At 39.4% G+C, this 21,950-nt stretch overlaps 2 protein-coding genes across 5 annotated transcripts; one reads left to right on the forward strand and one right to left on the reverse strand.

Moving 5' to 3' along the window:
• Nucleotides 1–61: 61 nt before the first annotated feature.
• Nucleotides 62–18,463, reverse strand: TMEM71 (transmembrane protein 71). Of its 3 annotated transcripts, none has more exons than XM_042466185.1 (6): nucleotides 18,234–18,463; nucleotides 10,389–10,589; nucleotides 9,077–9,240; nucleotides 3,428–3,503; nucleotides 2,165–2,229; nucleotides 62–1,585 (listed from the first exon to the last, which is right to left on the reverse strand). In XM_042466185.1, the coding sequence occupies exons 1-6, from the start codon at nucleotides 18,461–18,463 to the stop codon at nucleotides 1,518–1,520; spliced, it is 804 nt and encodes a 267-aa protein (XP_042322119.1). In that variant the 3' UTR covers nucleotides 62–1,517. The 3 variants fall into 3 exon arrangements, with proteins under 3 accessions (XP_042322119.1, XP_042322118.1, XP_042322120.1); XM_042466184.1 differs by having other exon boundaries at nucleotides 9,059–9,240; XM_042466186.1 differs by lacking the exon at nucleotides 2,165–2,229 and having other exon boundaries at nucleotides 9,059–9,240.
• Nucleotides 12,067–15,666, forward strand: LOC121930031 (phospholipid scramblase 1-like). Of its 2 annotated transcripts, none has more exons than XM_042466181.1 (2): nucleotides 12,067–12,341; nucleotides 13,685–15,666. In XM_042466181.1, the coding sequence occupies exon 2, from the start codon at nucleotides 13,931–13,933 to the stop codon at nucleotides 14,831–14,833; it is 903 nt and encodes a 300-aa protein (XP_042322115.1). In that variant the 5' UTR covers nucleotides 12,067–12,341; nucleotides 13,685–13,930; the 3' UTR covers nucleotides 14,834–15,666. The 2 variants fall into 2 exon arrangements, with proteins under 2 accessions (XP_042322115.1, XP_042322117.1); XM_042466183.1 differs by lacking the exon at nucleotides 12,067–12,341 and adding an exon at nucleotides 12,828–12,897.
• Nucleotides 18,464–21,950: the final 3,487 nt, after the last annotated feature.

A 21,950-nucleotide genomic window follows, 5' to 3' on the forward strand; every position in this document is an offset into this window, starting at 1 on the left:
ATTATTTCTGCAGTGCGGATTCAGGCATGGACAGATATTAAAAGGAGAGAGTCTTTAATAATTTACTACGATGAGGAGTAATCTTGCTCATTACAGTTTTGCACATCACATCACATGTGGTTGTGGTATCATAGAAATGATTGTGCCATCATTTTAGAACCAAGCAATTTATCTCTTCACAGAACTCAAGCATTTTTACAACCTAAAAATAATGTTGTTTGCTACTATATAGCATATTAAATCAATATGGTTATTGCAAAACAGATATTACAAGGTACAAATATAATCCATACCTTTAGGATTAGGTTTGGCTATGGCTAGATGCAGCAACCTACTGTTATTACAGACTATGGTTGCTGCCACACTGCAGAATTAAAGCCCTTTGACATTACCATCCTATCACATCTGGGATTTGTAGTTTTATGAGTCAGCCACATTCTCTGGCAGAGAGTGGTGTCAGACTGCATTAATACTAATGTGTGGCAGGAATCATTACATCAGGGATGTGCAAGTGTGGCTCTAAAGGCAACTTGGGAGTCACAGAAAAGTGAAATTGTGTCTATGTTCTTTCTCCATCTGTGGTGTACATAATTGAGGGTGCATCTTCACTGCATAAATAATCCACTTTGACACCACTGTAAATGCCATGGCTCAGTGCTATGGAATTCTAGGATTTGTACTTCTGTGAGAGATTTAGCTTTGTCTTTCAGAGTTCTAGATCCACAACAAGCTAAAATTCCAGAAATCCATAGTATTAAGCTCTGGCAGTTAAAGTGGTGTCAAATTGCAGTAGTTCTGCAATGCAGATGCAGTCGAGGATAGGCAGAAGGTAGGATCCAGTCTATGGATAGATTGCTGGGTGAATTGCAGTACACTGCTATGGTTTTCTTACTTCCAGTTGTTTAATATTGGCAGCAATAAAATGGCACCCAAAATAATTATGAATGAAGCAAGAGCTGGAAGTAATCAGGAGTGGGTTTGTGTATGAAAGGACACTTGAGATCAGTTCAGTTTTAGTAATCAAGATATATTTCTGAGTATAGAAATGTTTTATTTTTATCTGAATGTGCCTGTCACACCTGGCCCATGGGTCTTGGGGGTTCTATAGTAGTAACAATTTCAATGAAGTAGATTTCTCATGCCTTAAGTCAAGCCTTCCTTGGGTTATGATATCACTAATATAACAGTAAATAATACAAAATCTTTGATCTTCGCCACACTTAAATATTATAGTCCAGGAGGCAAGATGTTATTCTGGCAAAAGCTGGAACTGCATGCTTGGCATCATTATTGATCGATTATGTGTATTCTGTTCTTCATCTCATTCAGAATGGTCTTTTAACCTCAAAACATTCTGTGCGGTTAATCTCTTCTAAGATGGTATCTCCAAGGCTGCCCATCGGTACATATTGTGCAAATTCTTATAAAACTCTTATTAAACTGTTTTTTAAAGATTTCTAGTAGAAAGATTCCAGAATAACGTGGAAAGAAATGAAATTTTGAAGGGCAGGTGATGATTATGCTGGTTCTACAGATTGACCAGAGCTGGTATCGTCAGGGGAATAGTGCAAAACTGCTGATGAACCTGATGGAAGAGGAAAACGATGGTGATGCTACAACACATCAAAGGACATAAATACATAAATCAGTGATTACAGTCTTTTAAAAAACAGGCCAAATAATTTTACTGTATTTAATTTAATTTTTTTGCCACTGTGGAATCAAGAGAAGGGAGATGTGTTAACTGATGGCTTTGATATCAGTGGGGCAGAGAATCTTTCCAAGGTTAATAGTTCAATAGAATCCAGTGAAATTTCCTTGTCCTCTTTGTCCTCTATACTGAAGAATCAATAGGGGACATATGTGACTTCTCGGCCTTTTGGTTAAGTATAGCACAAGTTAATATTCTAAGGAAATCCCATTATAGGTTCACCTTAGTGTTGCCATAAGTTGTAAACAACTTGAACAGACAGAACACACAACACACACATAATCTAAAATTCATAATTTAAAATCGACCAATACTTTTTAAAATTCAGACAGCATATTTAGCTGTTGAATCTCTCCTGGCAGGTCATTCTACAGTCTAGGGGTGGCTGAATTCAGCTCCTAAAGTCAATATGCTAAATTATCCTCTGAGAAGGATCCAGGAAAATTTGCTTACAAATCAGAATGATGATCAATAGTGAACAGACCAGCAGATCAGGAAGCAGCACTCCCCAAACAAATCTGAAACCAGAAGAAAAGTAAGTCACTTTTTAAGCTAAGAACCCAATTCCAGCTGTAATAACAGAGAGGTAAATGTTGATATTATTGTCTCCATAGCTACACCCTCAAAACAGAGTCCAAAAATATAGGCAACCCTGTAGATCCCTGGACATCAACCAACCAGGCCTAACAGTCTTTTGTAAAGCTAATGTGCCTAAAGTGCCTATTCAAGACTCAACATTTGCATGGTAGCAAGGATGTGTGTTGTGCCTCTTCAAGTGATTTCCAATGTATGATGATCCTAAGGCTAACTTATTGTAATGTTTTCTTGGCACATTTCTTCAAAGGGGGTTTGCTATTGCCATCCTCGGAGGCTGAGAGACTGGGACTTACCCAAGGTCACACAGTGGTCTTTCGTAGCAGGTAATCAAACTCTGCTCTCCAGAGTCATAATAGTCCAACAGTCAAACCATTGCAGCATGCTAGGTCTCAAGCTACAACAAAGTACCATGGATAGGGAATTTCCCTCCCTTTCAGTCGGGAAAGCACAGAGGAGACAAGGTAGCTTGAAAGGGGGTGACAGAAAGGGCGGAAAATCTTAGTTCTTTGTTTGCCCTGTGAGTTCTGGCACCACTATATCACTATCCATTCGTCCATGAGCTGTGCCCAAAGGTTTGCACCACTCTGAAATCTGTGACTTTTATTTTATTTTATTTTTGCTGCCAGAACAGCAGAGCCAAATATCATTTTACAAACTGCTTATGAATATCCTCTAAGTTTGCTGTGATTCGAAAATCCTTTTGGGTACATATAGCTGCTTGCACATTTGTTTGGATTAGGTCCATATCATCTTTGGAAACCTCATGGGCTGCAATCCCATGTCAAGGTTGCATAGCATCCTTCTCTGCATGCTTAATTATTCAATGAATGTGCTACAGAGCCCTTCTTTTGAATGGCAATGTTGCATACCTAAATGCGCAACTGAATGCACAATTCAAAACACATGCACATCCACTTGTGCATGCATGAATGTATGAATGGTACATGCACATCAGACCTGCATGAACAATTGCATCACATACACAACTTCATTTCTGCAACCTTGATTTGAACATAAACATTGGGTGGAGGACAAAAGTGTCCAAACACTTCTATAGAAGGATGTATGCATGCATAACACACCAACAGGATGCTATGTATATAAAGTCATTTCATTTACCTTACATAGAGATAAATGATCAAATACAGGGACAGCATGATCACAGGGTAGAGACCATTTCTTACTGTAACAGATTCTATTTGGAAGAGAAAAAGAGAGACAAAGAATTAATGATGTCACTTTTTTCATACTTCCAATGGTAGCATCTTCCTATGAATAAGAAACGGCCTTATATTTTATTTATTGAAATATTTATATGCCTGCTCCCATCAGCAGATCTCAGGGTGACTTACAAGAAAATCAGTTTAAAATAATAAATAATAGTAATTTTAGAAGAGTGAAAAAATATTTAAAAACCAGACAATTTAAAACTCGTTAAAAGCATTTTCAATCATCAACCATTAGATCTATGCAGCCTGGATAAAACCAGTTAGTCCCAAAGATGTTTAATAAAGAGCCAAGTTTGACTTGGTGCCAAAATGAGTCCAATACTGGCACCAATTGGGCCTCCAAAGAGAGGGAATTCCACAAGAGGAGTGACACCACAGAGAAGGCCCTCTCCCATGTCTTCCCACAATGTATTTCCCTTTCTGGTTGGACACATATAGAAAGAGGCACTCCCTCAAGTATCTCAGTACCAAACCATTTAGGCTTTAAATGTTGTTACCAGTACATTTATAGGCTAGAGCAGATCATATTATCTGGCCATATAACAATAGCAATAGCATTAGCAAGTACATTTCTATACCGCTTATCAGTGCACTTAAGCACTCCCTAAGCAGTTTACAAAGTGTAAGCTAATTGCCCCCAACAATTTGGGTACTCATTTTAGCCACCTCCTTGGAAGGATGCAAGCTTGAGTCAAGCTTGAGACCTTTAGCTGGTATTGAACTCACAACCTTATGGTTTTGAGTGAGTGGCTGCAGTATAGGCATTTAAAGTTACCTTTAAATTAACATGACTCTTGTTCATGATGGCTAAGTGATTCTGTGAGGAATTGTTCAAAAAGGTAACTTTCCCAAAACCTGATCTAATCTGGAAGGAGCCTTGTCTGGCCCTCTGGTTGTACTGTGACACCCATCAACCACCCACTAACATATCCAGTGGTGAGCAGGGAATGGTAGTCCATCTATATCTGGAGGCTATATACAGTACTTTCCCATCTCTGATTTATCCTGTTATTATCTGTTCTGAGAATCTGAACTCTCTCCCTCAACTGGGCTCTAAAGGTGTGTCACAGGAATTTAAGAACATAAGACACTTGCTGGATTAGAGTCTAGGATTCTGTTCACATAGCAGCCAATTCATAGTCCCTACAACTACTGTAAAAAAATAAAAAATAAATGAATACTAATTGTTAGGCCCTGATTTTCTTGCTGTAATCTGTTATTTTGTTGTGTATTATTTTAAGTTATGTTTTATATTGCAAATTGTTTAATTGTATTTTAAGGGGGTGGGATTGGGGGATATGGATTGTATATTTCAATGTTGTAAGCTGCCCTGATTGCGATGCGCAGAGGTTTGCTGACATTGATCAGTGATGGGTTCCCATCAAAGAGAAGGAAGTTCTTTGCATAATGTATAACTGATGGAATTCAGTACCACAACTATTGTGATGATGGCAAGCAGCCAGCCAGTCAGATAGGTCATTTTCCAGGATACTGCATTCCAACCCATTGCTTCAGAGGGGAAAGGAAGCAGTGTGGCACAATTCCATCATACCTTAGGACAGTGATAGTGAACCTTTTCCATCACTGCCTTAGGAGTTTATCAGACAAGGGATACTGGAAGTATAATCCAATGACAATCCAAACGCAATCATGGGGTTTAATGTTATTGTGTGATAGACTACCACATGCAATTTTGGACAATGGCAAGCTATTTTCAGGCAATGGGAAATCAGTTCGAACGCAATTCGAATTCATGTAAATTCGCTGAACTAGCGAATTCACATGAATGGGTTCTGGCCCCACTTTCTTTTCATTCGAAATTAAGAGAAATTCCTCCCATGTGATAAACTCCAAAGTCCAGTGGCTGGTGTGAGCCCGGGCGGGTTGCCATAATTGTTCACTAAAACCTGGGACAAAATGTAGGACAAAATATAGACCAAACTGTAGGACAACTGCAGGACAAAACTCAGCCCAAAATGTAGGATATTTAAGAAAAATGGAGGATCTTTCTGAAGTGCCCTTTCTTAATCAGATTGTAAACCTGAAGGCAGGGAACTGTCAAATTAATGATTTTCACGCCTCCCTGGGAGCTCTTTGGGGGGGCTGATGGGCCAGTTATTCCATGGCTGCTGAGCATGCACTTTCATTTATGTAGTAGGGGCCTACCCTGCAAATATAAATGAAAGGGTCAGAAATTCACAATTATGATTTGCACTGGTGAAGGTTTGGGTGTGAAAAGGATTACACATTTCTTTCTCACCTGTTTTTCTGCTTCACAGTGTCCCCTCCCTAAGCTACTTTTCCTTGCAGGAAAAATAATAAAAACAGTCCAGACTCTTGTTGCTGGTTTACACTTTTCCAGACGTAGCATATAATTTGGTCCTTAATTCTTGCACTGTGTGGTTAAAATGTAATGAATAATTAAAACTAGTTTGCCTGGAAAGCAGCCAGTTATTTGGACTGTGTGAAAAAAAAGTTCTCCTTCCATGTGAGCTGAAGTGGGAAGAATGATGACACTTATAACTAAAGCAACCGGCTCATGAGAGAGAATCCTAGTATGCAGTGGTGGCTGATGGTTTCCAGGTCAGTGAGGTGAATTTGCTGTGAGGTTCAGACTGAATTCTAAAAGAAGTGTCCAGGATGCTGATCTCCATTCCTAATTAGGTTTTCAGTACAGCACAACGCCGGTATCCATGGGGGATACATTCCTACACTTACAACGAATTGTGATAATCGCAGACGATAGTAAACCCAATATTTCCAGTGGATGTTGACCATAGAGTTGTACTGGAGGACCTTAAGATGCTTAGTAAATGTTTTGACATGGGTAAGTGAAATCAAAGGGTGGGGGTTGTACTGTACATTATTTGAAAGAGCTATCCAACTATTTTCCATAATAGGCTCAGCACCAGGGACAACTCCTGGAATCAATTCAGCATCCCACTGACACAGAAATCACTGGCCTCTACTAATGTTCGGCTTCATTATTCCCTATAGCATTGGCCTAAACATCCATTTCTGGCTGCAAAAGCAGATTACTGAGGGCATAAGTGTGCAATGGCATATTAAGCTAGAAGATTTAACAGGCATTGAGCAGGGGGAATCCTCTAGCACAGGAATGGCTTGTAAAAGAAAAGCTAGTGGGAAAGGAATTACTACAGCCGCATGTTTGTATAAATGAGGTTAAATCATACTGGCCTCTTAAGCAGAATTAAGCCATAAGTGAGCTAATTAATCCCCCCTGCTTTTGTTTCAACTGCATCTTACACAACTGCCAAGCTTTTAAAGGAAGCATTTACATTGCTGTTGCTAATCTTCCTGTTTATTTATTTATTGGTGCAAACACTTCTGAGCATTTTAAATGGCACAGCAGAGCTAGCTAATTAGATAGATGATAGATAGATAGATAGATAGATAGATAGATAGATAGATAGATAGATAGATAGACAGACAGACAGACCTCCTATGTCCAATACAAGCTACAAAAGGTATGTTCTGAAGCTTTCCTGAGGTTTTTTTTAGGCTCAGGTATTTTTTTTCCAACCACAAAGTTTGGTTTGCTTCCTGATTGGGGGGAAATAGTCCTCTTAAAACAACCCAGCCCTCATCCACCCAAAACAAAAGAAAATTGCATCTTAGGGAATGTAATATTTTTTTTCGGCATGTGCACATGCACGCACATGCACACACAAACACACACACACACACACAATATGAAATTCTGGGGGCCCAAAACAAACAACCATGGAGATCACATGTAGCCCATGGAGCATACTTTCCAGAAGTATTGCCATGCCATATTACTGTGCTCAAAGCCTGCTCAAATCTGCACATATTCTCTCCCATCTCCTGACAGGGAAGGCTAAGCTAACAATTAGCCTTCAGTTCTCCTTTGATAGCATGGACAAAACAAAACTGCCAGTAAGCATACCAGTGCAAAGTTGTGCTGCTATTCATAAGGAGCCATGGGATAGATCTAAACCCAATACAAATAATCAATCAGTTCCGATGAGCCGCTATCCCCCCCCACTACCTATGCAGCACACCGAAGTGGTTTAAAGCCACTGTGTAGGATGGATGGCACTGAAGAGTAAGGAAACAGTATCCAGTGCAACTCTATGGTCAACATCTGCCAGAAGATGATCGTAGAATCAAGCTGGAGGACGTACAAATGCCCAGAGAAGCATTTTCTCTAGGAGCTTCTAGCTTCTCCAGCATAACTCTATGGTCAACCTCTGACAGAGTTGCACTGGAAGACTGAGAGATTCTTAGAGAGGACGTATTAATCAAAACCACAAAAGTCAAAATCGCAAATGTGGACTGCCAACAGTAGTTTGTCTTTGATAAACTTTGCAAAAAGTCACAGATGTAGCACTAGCCTGTCCCACATGTACAAGCAAAGCACAACTGAACTTTTCAAGGTCTATTGCACCTTTAATTAAAACCTTCCTCTTTGTAGTCTCTGATTTACTTCTTTCTGTTGAGTAAAAGTGGTTTGAATACCAGTTTGTTTTCCAGAGCAGGTTGGCAAGCACATGGCACACTAATTTCTTTCTATATTATTTTCAGTTTTATCATAAAATTATCATAAAAATAATGCTATTTCATTATAAAAGAAGGAGAAAACCTAAGTAAGAGCAGGAACTGACATTAAAGAAGAATTCAGAGAGGCAAATGAAAAGTCAGTGAAAGCACATTCATCCCTAATCCTTGAGGCATGATATACATCTGTTATGTATTTTGTAGACTGTATTGTTGTTTTCGATGGGATCCCGCTTCGATCCACAGGGAGAGGCGGGAAATAGAAAAATAAAAATATTATTATTATTATTATTATTATTATTATTATTATTATTATTATTATATACAGAAGGAAGAGAGATATGGTAGGTTAAAGCAGGATGAGGGAAGTCCCCAAAGCAGCCAACCTGTGTTATTTGTGATAATTTGAGCACACTTCATTTTACAATTAGTTAAGTACTGAAATTTCAATTGTATCTAGATCAACTGTTGGTATTATTAAATATACAATGAAGGTTAGGAATATTTCTAGTAGCAATCATTACATCTTATATATAGCATGTATATGTGCCTTCAAGTAACCTGTTGACTTATAGTGACCCCATGAATTTCACAGGGTTTTCATAGTTAGGGAATACTCAGAGGTAGTTTTGTCAGTTCCTTCCTCTGAAATATAGCCTGGCATTCATTGGCAGTCACCTAGCCAAGTACAAACCAGGTGGACCCTGCTTAGTTTCCAAGATCAGATGGGATCTGGTACCTTTAGGGTATTTCAGTCCCTCTTACATAGTAGGGGTACTTAAAAGTGAGAGCTGTCATAGCAATCAGTAGTATTAAGTAGTCAGCAAATGTGCTCTCTTTTTGGCTTTTCAAAAAACAGTGCCCCTAGTGGTACTTGTAACTCCTTATTTCAAGCTCAGTCACATTTATACACCAAAGGAGTTGGTCAACTACTACTATATGCTTACTTTAAGTATGAAATATAATAAATACTAGCTACCGTGATCAAAGTGGTCACCTTTATCATAACACTGAGTGTCATCCACCTTGTTGCCTTCTTCAGGCCACATGCCTTCTGAACGGGGTGACTCTATAAAAGTGCTGTTCAGCCATGAATTAGAGCCACTGATATTGAAAAGGGTAACAAGGGATCGTCGGATTCTCCTTCGCCTCCGAAATATTCTGGAATGAAATGAGGAAAACAAAAGAGAGCATAAGCGAGATTGATCTTTGAAAAGATTTAGGAAACATTTATTGCTTAGCCCATTAATTCAGGCTGAAATGAATTCCTAATTATTCTCCAATATTTTCTCTGTTGCTCTCTGTGTCTTGGTTTTATATTCTGCTATCTTTAGTCATTACTTTATTGTTGCATTTTATATTTTTAACAGATTGTAGAGAATTTGGGGTAGTTTAAAACTAGCTGTTGAAATTTAAATAACAACAACACTGAAGTACAGTTGGCCCTCCATATCCATAGATTTTATCCATGGATTTCACCACCCACAGCTTGAAAATATTCAAAAAATGTAAGTTCCAAAAAGCAAACATGATTTTGCCATTTTATATAAGGGACACCATTTTACTACACCACTGTATTTAATGGGATTTGAGCATCCATGGATTTTGGTATCCATGGGCAGGTCCTGGAACCAAACCCCAATAGATACCAAGGGCCCACTATAATTCAGTTTACACATGGGACTGGTTTGGGTGTTCATATTAAAACATATTAAAAAGCAACAACAACGCTGAAATATTGGTAATTAACTTTACACATGGGACTGGTTTGGATGCTCACATCTCATCTTGGTATGCTGAGATATTATAATAAGATTTATGCCTATGCACATGTTTCTGTCAGTCCTGCCTTTGCAGTATCATGACCCTGTCAGAGGATCCTTCATCAAGGATGAATATCAGCCTTCAAAACTTAAGGAAGGTAAAAAGCTGACTGGCTGCTTAAATCCTGGGGCTTCTGGAAGGAGCACCCCTAGACAAAGGCAACTCATTGAAGAGGCTAGACATTTTTCCATTCCAGAAGAATAATGCCAATTAAAGGCAAGCTCCGGAAAGATATCACTTTTAGAAGCAGTGGCGTCACTAGGGTTGGTGTCACCCAGTGTGGTACCTCACGGTATCACCACCCCATTGACCTCCTCCCACCCCACACCATACAGAATCAGTAGGAATGTTTTTTGTACTAATGTACAAATGTACAAAAATGTTCCTCATTAAAAAAAAAAAATAGAGGAACACATGTATGGAATGAATGCACAGAATGCATTCCCCCCCCCCTCAATAGAGCATATCTAGATGGTTACACGCACCTAACCAACCTCTCTTTATAGCTGACACTTGTTTGCGATGGGCTCGTTGTGATATTCCCATCTTCATCAGACAGAAAACTGTCCTCTGTGAGTATGTAGTAGCCATTAGTAAGCAGCCGAGGACTCCGGTGACATGCAAGGCCATAGCATGCGCATGGACTGACAGAGGAACATCCATGATCCGGACGTACATCTGTATAACTAAAATGACAAAAACCAAAAAATCCTGTTATCCACACAGCTTTTTTCACTGACAAAAGACAACAAGTGATGCAGTCAGGAAAAAGGGGAGCCAAGTTAACCTATCACAGCCAAACAATAAAGTGTTTTCTGAGACCTTTAGGATTAATTTAACAGATTCATTGGGGCTTACAAATGTAGGGAGCAGAGGCAAGTGTAGCTGATGATGTAAACTCTAATCCATGAAGACGTTTTTAAAAAGTAGCTGCTTGTCTGTTGCCCAGAATAACACTGAAAATGTGATAACCTTTCACAGTCACCTCTTTTGTTGAACATAGAGAGTGCACCTACACTGCAAAAATAGTGCAACTTAACACCACTTTAACTGCCATGGCTCCATCCTGGGATTTGTAGTTTTGTGAAGCACCAACACTCTATGGCAGAGAAGGCTAAAGATCTTGTAAAACTACAAATCTTAGGATTCCATAGGATTGAGCTACAGCACTTAAAGTTGTGTCAACCTGCATGATTTCTCCAGTGTAGATGCACCCTCAGTCTACAATTTGGTAGGGACTTGAGAGACGATCTTCTTGATCCCTGATCCCAGGTTCTAGCACATAGAATGTTTGTAAAGGTTTATTGTTAGAAATATAGACATCTATACTGGACAGAAATTTGGGAAATAATGAAAACCATGTCATAATATACTGGTATATCCTTTTTTGTGCAGATTGTCAATAAAGATTTAAATCTTTGCCACAGGTGCAAGATGACAAGATCTCCTATCCACAAAGGAGGAGAAGGCACTGCAAAATGTAGGAAATTCAAGAAAAACATAGGACATTACAAAATAAAAGCCAAAAGCTTGGAATATATAAATGAAAATTCATGCTTTTAGCTATGCTCAAAATGGAGGACATTTTGGAATTCCTCTTGGAGAGAATGCTGAAGTGTAAGACATGTCCTGCACAGGTGTGGTTATTGTTCTTGATCCTTAGAAATCTCCCAGTATCCAAGTTCACTACTCAAACCACTACACCATGCTGTTTCTCACAGCTGGTATACTACAGGTATTTAACATGAGAGTTGTCATACTGATTGGTGGTTTGAAAATAGTAAAAAGTGTCCTCTTATTTTTTTTTATTTTTTTGGCATTTTAAAATATAGTAACCATGTATATTACTGTTGCTTCATTACCCATCAAAATCCGCATATCTGCAGCTTGTCTTTGCAAGGTCTTGCGATCTACCCTTAAGCTAAGTTTTTCTCTGTCAGAGTTTGCTTTGCAAAAGTCAAACAGTTTAATTAGCAATGCCAAATTTAGATTAACAGGTGCATTATGGGGGAATAATTCACTAGGTTACTTTGCTGATCGGAACTACAATGTTAAATGACTGCTTTGCAAACATTTACACAGTGTTTACTGATTAATGACTGTAGCCATGCTTAACCAGAGGGATGGTAAATCAATATTATTCATTTGCAAACCAAAGGGAAATCAAGTACGCTTAATTTGGCACACAGAGTTTTACTCAAATCCAAGGTTAGGTTATTGTTCAGTGCTTGTAATCATGGATATTAACATTTGTACAGGCAGAAAACTCAATGAAAGCCACATAACTCCATTTGGGCCAAATTTACTGCTAGCTAATGCTTGCTGAGGTCTTGACCTGAAATTGTATGCTTCTGCCAAATTATCAGTAACAGCATTTTATATTGTTCATGGAACTGAATGTGCATCCTCTCAGCAACCTCTATAATAACCACTGTAAGGTAGGTCAGTACTGTATTCTTAATAGGCATACTTCCCATGGTGGCTTGTTGTTAACTTGTCTCAGGTCACAGTTCTATGTAGAACCTATTTTTGTGGATTTTACACAGAAAGAAGCCTTCCTGTTTGCAGTGAGGTTTGCTCTCTAGGTAATGGACACAAAACCTGAATTGGCATCAGATTGTGCATAGCATCTAGGTGTTGGAGGCATTCTGAAATAAGCAAGATTTAAATCTGAGATGTCCTGGTTTTATTTATCTGTTCCTTTCTAATCTGCCTCTCCTCCACTGAGCTCAAGATAGTATTCATCTTGAGGAAGAAGGAAACGTTGGACTTTAAAAAAAAAATCTGAAACATGCTGAACTGCTCCTCTCTTTTGTGGTTTAGGATCTTAGCAATATCCAGACTTTTGGGGTTGGGTGCCACTGCTGTGCATTTTAGCATAACTATTTCATTGTTGTTTTTTAAATTGTAACCCACCAATTTTAGGAGAAACTTGGCAAACGATAAGAATAACAGCAACAATAATGCAAAATGCAGCATCCAGACCACTGTCAGGTATGTATTTTAGAGACCACAAAATAATGGTCTTACAAGAACTGCACTGGCTTCCAGTTTGTTTCTAAGATCAATTGAAGGTGCTGGTTTTGACAAAAAAAAATTAAAAAATTCCTAAATGGTTTGGGTTCATAATACCTGAAAGACCACCTTTTCCCACATGAACCTGCCGAAAATCTGAGATCCTCAGAGACCGCCCCGTTGTGTGTCCCAATACTTCATGAATGTAAGTTGGTATGTACACCTAACGGCTTCTTCTTTAGCACCACCCCAACTGAGAAACAACATCTGATAAAAAAAAAAATCCAAAGGCCTGTTACTCTAACATCATAACTTTTCTTCTCCTGTATAATTTTTTTAAACATCTTTTGCCTGATGAAGAAGTCAATGGAGTTTTGAAAGCTTGCATGATGTATTTTGTGCTTTGTAGTTAGCCCCAAAAAGCTATCACTGTTGTGTGGATTTTGGATTTGGTTGTTAAAGAAATGCTCAGGAATACATCTGCTTCATCAACAGGAGTATACCTGTACTGTTTTTTTACAGTTTGATATAGGAAGCAGTGAGAGTTTCAAAAGACCCAGTGGGAAATAGTTCAGCTCAGGACTGGAGGTCATGACTCACATGCATTTATGTCCTTCACTTCTCTTGATTAGTCTTCTCTTTGACTCCTCCATCCCTACAGCATAAAGTCTTCACTTAGTAGATATGTCTCATCCCGGTCAACATTCATCTACAGAGAGCTGAGCCCTTAACTGTCTCTCCCTCTGCTTTCTCTTTCACCTTCCAGGTTGATACAGAAGAGAATGGCAGTTATAACCATGGTGACTCAACAATAGGCTTATTGATATGCAGAACTAAGTTCCACCAGTATATCTTCACAGATTTCAGGTGCAGCCTCATTGGGTTGAATGGTCCTTAATGAAAGAACATATCCTCCTCATTGGAGAACCAGCTGAGTTGGATGAGGAGAAAGAGGCATGCTGAGAGAACAGTGGGACCTCCCCAAGAAACAACTGTATGCTGACTCATAACAATGCAGCCCAATCCATCTGCATCGGGACAGGCGGTTCCTAGGCATCCCAGGCCACAAACACCACGTAGACAATCAATCTATTTTACTGGGCCGCGTTTCCTGGGTGTTCTAGAAAGGCCAGCCAACCCAAACCAAACCTACGCACAGCATCATGGAATTCACCTAGGCCACCGCTTGCCTCATCCTCAGGCGGTAACCTGGATGCCAGCCCCACTTCATATTCCCAACTGTCCTCCTGGATTGGAATATTTAAGTCAGATTGACCGGCTGTTAATTCATCAACAGATTGAGCTGCTGGAAGTATTGACTAGCTTTGAAACATGCAACCGCTATGAAATTCGAAATGACACTGGGCAACGTATGTACCTGGTAATTGAAGAAAACAACTTCTGTACACTGTTTTGCTGTGGAGCAGCACGGCCGTTCACCATCAAAATCTTTGACAATATGGGACACAACATCATACAGCTGATGCGACCGTACCGGTGTTCCACCTGCTGGTATCCTTGCTGTTTACAAGAACTTGAAGTCCATGCCCCACCAGGCACCCCAATTGGGTATGTTAAACAAACATGGGACCCCTGTCTGCCTAAATTCACTCTCCAAAACGAAGCCAAGGAAGACATGCTTAAAATTGTTGGGCCCTGTATTGTGTGCAGCTGTGGTGCAGATATTCGGTTTGATGTGATGTCACTGGATGAGACATGCACCGTTGGCAGAATTTCCAAGCTGTGGACTGGCTTCTTGAAGGAACTCTTTACCGATGCTGATGACATTGGGGTCCAGTTTCCCCCGGACCTTGATATTAAAATGAAAGCCGTAGTACTTGGGGCTGCCTTCCTCATTGATTTCATGTTTTTTGAACATAGCCACGATCGGCATCAGCAAATGGGGGTTTGGTAATGCAGAGGCAGTTGCATTCTAACAGAGCCAGAGAAAGTCCTTTGCTACTTCTAGTCATTCTTGGTCAAATTTGATGGAGAGGTCTGTTTCTTTAAAAAAAAAAAGACTATGTGGAGGTGATGTGGTGCACAAACGTAGGTACTTTGGGCAAGAAATGATGGCCCTTTGTTTGTGCTTCAGACTGAAAAGATGTCACATAAAATGCTAAAAAATATTAAAAATGAGCTTTCTAAAAACATGAAGCAAAGTTTCACACAAAAAGGAATCATACTTTATACTGTAATATATTTTAATAATATAATTTTTGAACATTTTATGTAAAAATAGTCAAATCTGGTATGCAGATTGATAACAGATTTTTTTTTGTTAAATCTATGTATTTTTGTATTATAGTGGCACTTCAGTTCTCATGCCTATGGTTTCCTGTTTAATGCCGGATACTCTGCAGCTAATAACACCCTGCAATGAATAATGATTTTAGTGGAGAAAATATATGAAATGCATACAGAGCCACTGTATGTAGTAGTCCAAGTACAGGACTAGAACACTGGAAGACCTGGGTTCCAATTCCCACATCTATTGAAACCAACCAGGCGATCTTGCACAAGACACAGTCTCTGTAATTATATATCTGTAAAAATATACTGTAATACATACCTTTGGTTTGTAATCAATAGCTGGTTTTCAACCATTCTGTGGTGATTGTTGTTCCTCTTAGTGATTGACTAGATTTGTTGAGCAAAAATGTTAGTTCTATGTACATCACAAAGCATTGCTGCAATGATCTGTCACAACTTCCTGGGTTCATTTTTAATAACAGAAGATTCTGTTCTTGCCAGCTTAAAAGGTTCTACATAATGAAAATGGTCTAAGTTTCAAAATATTAAACATATTTCCAGATTTATACATGATCAGAGCATAAGAAGTTATTTATTGTTTTGAAAAGGTAAATCATTCCCGTTAAGTGTTATAAGATTCGAAAGATGATTTGTTGGTCTTCCTCACTCCATTGTTTTTCGAAAGCAAGGTGACATATTGCTTGCTGCGTTTCTCATTAATTTTCCATTCTTTTTGTTATGCAGAGTGGGTAGGAGAGGAGGTTTAGGACTCAAAAGAAAAAAAATCCAGTAAGAATGCCTCCAAGATGCCTCTAAAATGCTCTTAAAATTAACAGTGGAAAGTAATTAGGAAGGTTTCCCTTTGTACCAATAAAGTAATTGCATCGATCTTGTTATATAATGTAATTATAATACAGTTGCAAAAAGAACTTGTTACAAGTAATTAGAGTTGTTAACTTGTTAAACCAGGCTCTAGGCATGAGCAACTGGGACTTGCACCTACTTCTTTCCCCTTCCCATAGAAACTCTTCTGTCACCCAAAAATACTACATAGACGGAGGGCACGACTGAATTAAGGAACATATGGTATAGCGCATAAAAGACACTGTTGTTGTTTGTAAGCACAGTGTGATTTTAAAATCCGTTTATGTTTCATATCAGTGCTTCATAAGCTATCTGATACAAGGTACCTCCATTGATTTTCCCTTATGCTCCAGGTTTGGTGCATTTTTTTGAAAAGGTAATTCATTCTGGTTACTTGTTATAAGTTTTGTGAGATATTTAGCCTTCACTGTCAGAGAGCTCTGGTACTACAACAAACAACAATTCCCAGAATTGCATAGCATTAAGCCATGACAGTTAAAGTGGTATCAAACTGGATTATTTCTGTAGTATGGATGCAACACTAGTGAATTGTTATTATTGCACAACAGATTAACAGAATTTAAAAAACACATATAATATTCTCTATTGATATTGAGAAGGCATGACTCGCTATAAAAGATCCTAATGCCATTAACAACTGATATGCACTTTTCTTTTTTTCTCCCTGCTCCTCCAAATGTGCAGACATGCATCCTTCTCACAAAAAATAAAGAAAATACAGGGTACCCACTTCCAAAGCTTCAGTTGTTAATGCCAGCATTTGTATAGTGATGAAAGTAAGACTTGTGATCAAGGATACAAATTTCAGACTGCAGCTGAAAACACCTTCCATGTTGTTGTTGTTGTTGTTGTTGTTGTTGTTAACTGCCATCAAATGAACTTTGATTTATAGCGACCCTATGAATGAGAGATCTTCAGGCCACCCTCTCATCAATAGCCCTGTTCAGGTCTTGCAGACTCAGGAACGTGGCTTCTTTGAGCAAGTCTACCTAGCTACGATCTTTCTTTTTTCCTCCTACCTTCCACCTTACCAAGTATTATTGTCTTATCTAATGAGACATGTCTTCTCATGGTATGTGCAAAGTATGACACTCAGTTTAATCATCTTGGCTTCTTCTAGGAACTCTTTTAGGAAGGTTTGATTTCCAGTTATTTGCTAGATTAGTTCATTAGTTGACTCTCTTCCCATCAGCTTTCTTCGCTGTCTAGCTTGCATAACCACACATAGAAAACAGAAATATTATGGCACAGACAGTCCTGATTTTAAAATTATTGATGCCTCTAAACTGAGAGCTCAGCCCTTTTCTTTATACTGTACACACCACACATCTCACATTTACAGTAACTGTTTTCTAAGATATGTGAAGGTAGGAGAGATATACACTCACCCCTCTACATTCACTGGGGTTAGGGGCACAGGACCCCCATGAATGTGGAAAAACCGCAAATAACAAAACCACTATATTTTTACTTGAGAGAACATCTCTCTAGGAATCTCTAGGCTCTCCAGTGCAACTCTGTGGTCAAAATCTGCCAGACACTGACCATAGAATTGTGCTGGAGGAACTACAAATGCCTAAGGGAGTGTTCTCTCTAGGAATCTCTAGGTCCTTTAATGTGACCTTTGGTTAAAGTTGACTATAGAGTTGCAATGGAGGACATAAGATATTCCTAGCAGCAACATATTAATAAAATCCATGAATAATCAAATCCACAAAAGTCAAAGCAGCAAATATGGAGGGACGAGTGTATGTTGATCATGCAAAGCCATGATTTTTATAAATCACTATAACCAACAACAACAAAAAAGGAGGCAACATTAATAGCTGTATAAAACTTCCTTAGTGCTGTTATAATCTTGTGCACACATACCAGGAGGTAAATCCCACTGGTTACACTGGGACTTATTTCCAAGTCAACATGAAAAGTATTGCACTGCCCTTTTTATTATAAATTGAGAATATCTGCTCTATTTTTTTAACCATTTTACACAAATGACCATAAGAGATTTGGTTTGCACATGTGTCCTAGGTTTGAATAGATTTGAATCTCTGCTTCTACACATATCCTACACACATAGTAGTCCCAGTCATCACTGTAAACAGAGCAGCCCTTTGCTAAACTGGTTGACAAAATATTTATTAAGAAAACATTTTACATTATCAAATTGCCCAGACCTGGTAAAGCCATCTTTCCGGCTACAAAAGTACACCAGTGGTTTATCCATCTGCAGAATGAGACTGTCACTGTAGATCCTAACTGTCCAGTGTCTGCTAGTGTTGCTTCTGGCAGCTGAATATAGCAAAGGGGGCTTTGAAGGGACAGAAGCAGAGACGCTGAAAAGCTTGCTTGTTTTCTTTTGAAACCAGGCTGTGCAATAGGAAAGATAGAAGCAGAATGAGGTCATGTTTCCTGCTAAGTCTAGCCTAGCCTTGCATTACAAGCATTCCTTTTGAAGAGTCTGTTGAAGATTAAAGACTAATGAAGAACAGGACTGTAACTTCTTATGATATCAGCTGCTATAAATATGAGAACCATTTGCGATGTATTGTTTTGGACAAGGAATGGATCAGCAATCCCAGAAACGAATGGGTGAAGATTTGACTCAGCCTGAGAGACAGATGCAGACACATTAAAAGCCATTGGCTATTTAGACCAGTGATTCCCAAACTTTGGTCCTCCTGGTATTTTGGACTTTAGCTTCCAGAATTCATGACTTTTGGCCAAGATGGCTGGGGCTTTTGAGAGTGGAGTCCAAATTATCTGGATATGACCAAAGTTTGGGAACCACTGATTTGGACACTTGGAGTAGAGCTTTGAAATATTTGTTGTTTTGATTACAACTCCCAGAATCCCCCAGCCAGTATACCCATTGGCTAAACCAGCTGGAATATTATTGGAGTTGTTGTGTAAAGAAGTATCTTTGCAAGCCCTTCTATGGAGTGTACCACTGTGACAGCTAGGATGGGAAATAGTATGAAAACTCCAAATGGGATAGAAAATCGTTGTTTGAATATTAATTTGTTCTGAATCATCTGCAGTACTACCACAAAAAAAGCCAGCTATCAAACTAGGACCATGAACATCCTCCCCAGATTAGCATTAGCCCCAAAAGTGATGAGTAGTTTGTATGTAGAGTGTAGAGTATTAGTTGTACCAAGTTCTCCCTAAAAGCTTTGTGGGACATACTGATATATGGGCCCAGTGCTAGTCAACATCTTTATCAATGACTTGGATGACAGAATAGAGAGCATGTTTACACATGTGCAGATGACACTGAAATATAAAGGGTAGGTAATACTCTAGAGGACAGGATCAGAATTCAGAATGTTTCAGAAGGAAAAAATGTAGGATACTACATACTTCTTAGATTGTTCGCCATGGGCAGGTTTACTTTTATCTATTTTATTGTATGTATGTACAGCGCTGTGCAGATCTACAGAGCTATATAAATAAAGCATAATAATAATAATACAGTTGGGCAGTAAAAATGAAATGCAGATACAGGACACCTGGCTTGATGGCAGTATATGTCAAAGGGATTGAGGAGTCTTAGCGGACCATAGGCTGAAGGAGAGTCACCAATGTAATGTAGCGGCTAAAAAATCCAATGCAATTCTAGGCTGCTTCAATAGGAGGATAGTGGCTAGATCGGGGGAAGTAATAGTACCACTCTATTCTGCTTTGGTCAGACCTCACCTGCAATACTGTGTCCAGTTCTGGGCACCACAGTAAAGGAAGGATGTTGACAAGCTTGAGCACTTCCAGAGGAGGGCAATCCAAATGAGAAAGATCTGGAAATTATAAAGCCCTATGAGTATCAGCTTAAGAAGCTGGGTATGTTTAGCCTGGGAAATAAAGGTTAAGAGGTGACATGATAGCCATGTTCAAATATTTGAAGAGATGTCATGTTGAGGATGGAGCAAGCTTGTTTTCTGCTGCTGCAGAGACTAGGATACAGAACAATGGAGTCAAGCTAAAAGAAAAGAGATTCCACCTAAACTTTAGGAAGAACTTCCTGACAGTGGTGCGTTACAGACCGCCCTCAAGTGGGTGGTCTGCCGCCGCCGCCGCCATTCGCTGCGGAGGAAAGCCCCAACGGCCAGACCGCGAGGCTTCCTGGTGCAGTGAAAAAGGAGCGCTGAAATGGCGCTCCTTTTCAAAACGTGGAAGTGGTGCCGCAAGGGGCGAAGCACGCCCTCGCGGTGTCACTTCCGCTGTGACATGTCTGGACGCTATGCGTCCAAGACGTCAAAATGGCGGCGCCCATGTGGATGGGCGCTGCCATTTACGACGCGCTCCGCGCGTGTTGGGGCCAGGACCGGTTAGGAAGTGCAACTCTTCCTAACTCTACCACGCCCCTTCCTAACCCTAGCACGCACCGAGCACATCGTAAGTGGTGGTCTGTAACCCACCAGTGAGAGCTGCTTGGCATTGGATTATGCTGCCTTCAAGAGTGAAGGAGCCTCCTTCTTTGGAGGTTTTCAAACAGAGACTGCATGGCCATATGTTTGGGGTATTTTGATTGTGTATTCCTGAACAGCAGGGGTTGGACTCAATGGTCGTTGAAGTCTCTTCCAGCTCTATGATTCTATTAACCACATTCTCCAGAGTCGTAGTGCAGCCACTATACCACACTGGCTCTATTTGAGGTATGTTTTCAGATGTAAGATTATGTAATGCTTGGAACTACATTTATTTGTTAGCTCAACTACAGCAGACCAACTAAATCAATTAGAATTTAGTAAATCAGCACTTATGTAAACTCCTGTGATTTAATGTGACTAGTCTGGCTGGGACTAACAATTGGATTTCGACCACAGTTGGCCATCTAAATGCCCTCCAGAGAGGAAATAATATTTATTTATACTATTAATTTTGTTCTACTGTAGCAAAGATATTGACTCATAGTCATTACAAAACCAATGACTTGATATAACAATTGCTTTAAATTGAAACCATAAATCAACTGTTGTTTAAAGAGTTTAAGCAAAGTTGAATAAATGGCATCAATTCTGACAATTTTTCTTGGTTTCTGTAAAGACGCCCGGTTACAAATCATGTTTACCACAAAATACACACACAAACAAACAATTTTATTAATACAGTGGTACCCCGGGATACGAAATCACCGCGTTACGAAATTTCCGGGATACGAAAAAATTAAATAGGAAAAAACTGTTCCGGGTTACGTTTTTTTTTCCGGCTTACGAAAAAATTTTTGGTGCTTTTCGGCGCTTTTTCGCACGAAATCGCGGCTTTCAGCGCTAGCGGCTATGGCTTTTTCGGCTAGCGAAATCTTTCGGGTTACGAACGGCGCTGCGGAACGAATTACATTCGTAACCCGGGGTACCACTGTAGTTTTATGTGTTTATGGTTGTAATACAGGGAAGAAAGTGCCTCATAAGTGTAATAGGTGTGTTTGGGAGATGGGCAGGTATGGTATACTGCCTGCTGCAGGGTTAGGGAGGAAATAGCACTTAATGCCTACCTAGGCTATCTGATCACAGCATGAGACGTTACAAGTGGAGGCAGCTACTGATACCGTTGTGGTTGTTAGCTGCCCTTGTGTTGACCTCGACTCGTGGCAGCTCTGTGGATGAGGCCTCTCCATGACTCCCAGTCCTCCACTGCTTTCCTTAGGTCTTGTAGACTCATGCCCATGAGTCTATCCATCTAGTGTCCAATCTTCCTTTCTGATTCCCTGCAAATGTGAAAAAACCGCAAATAACAAAACCACTATGGAGTTTATCACACAAGACGGATCCTGTGCAGAAACTGGATTTAAACTGGGGAAAAAGAAAACAGCGAAAGGCAGGTAGTTTTTCAGACAGTGTTCAAGATTTATTATTATTATTATTATTATTATTATTATTATTATTATTATTATTATT

This window comes from Sceloporus undulatus, chromosome 4 (assembly GCF_019175285.1).
Source record: "Sceloporus undulatus isolate JIND9_A2432 ecotype Alabama chromosome 4, SceUnd_v1.1, whole genome shotgun sequence".
Classification (NCBI taxonomy): Eukaryota; Metazoa; Chordata; class Lepidosauria; order Squamata; family Phrynosomatidae; genus Sceloporus; species Sceloporus undulatus.

Bases quoted from the DNA above. Each gene is read 5' to 3' on its own strand.
- LOC121930031 (XM_042466181.1), top strand. From the start codon at position 13,931: ATGCAGCCCAATCCATCTGCATCGGGACAGGCGGTTCCTAGGCATCCC.
- TMEM71 (XM_042466184.1), bottom strand. From the start codon at position 18,463: ATGACCTCATTCTGCTTCTATCTTTCCTATTGCACAGCCTGGTTTCAA. The intron at 3,504-9,058 runs GTAGCTAGTATT...TCTTCCAAATAG, and splicing joins AGGTGACCACTTTGATCACG to AATCTGTTACAGTAAGAAAT. The intron at 1,586-2,164 runs GTAAGCAAATTT...CTCTTCCATCAG, and splicing joins ATTGATCATCATTCTGATTT to GTTCATCAGCAGTTTTGCAC.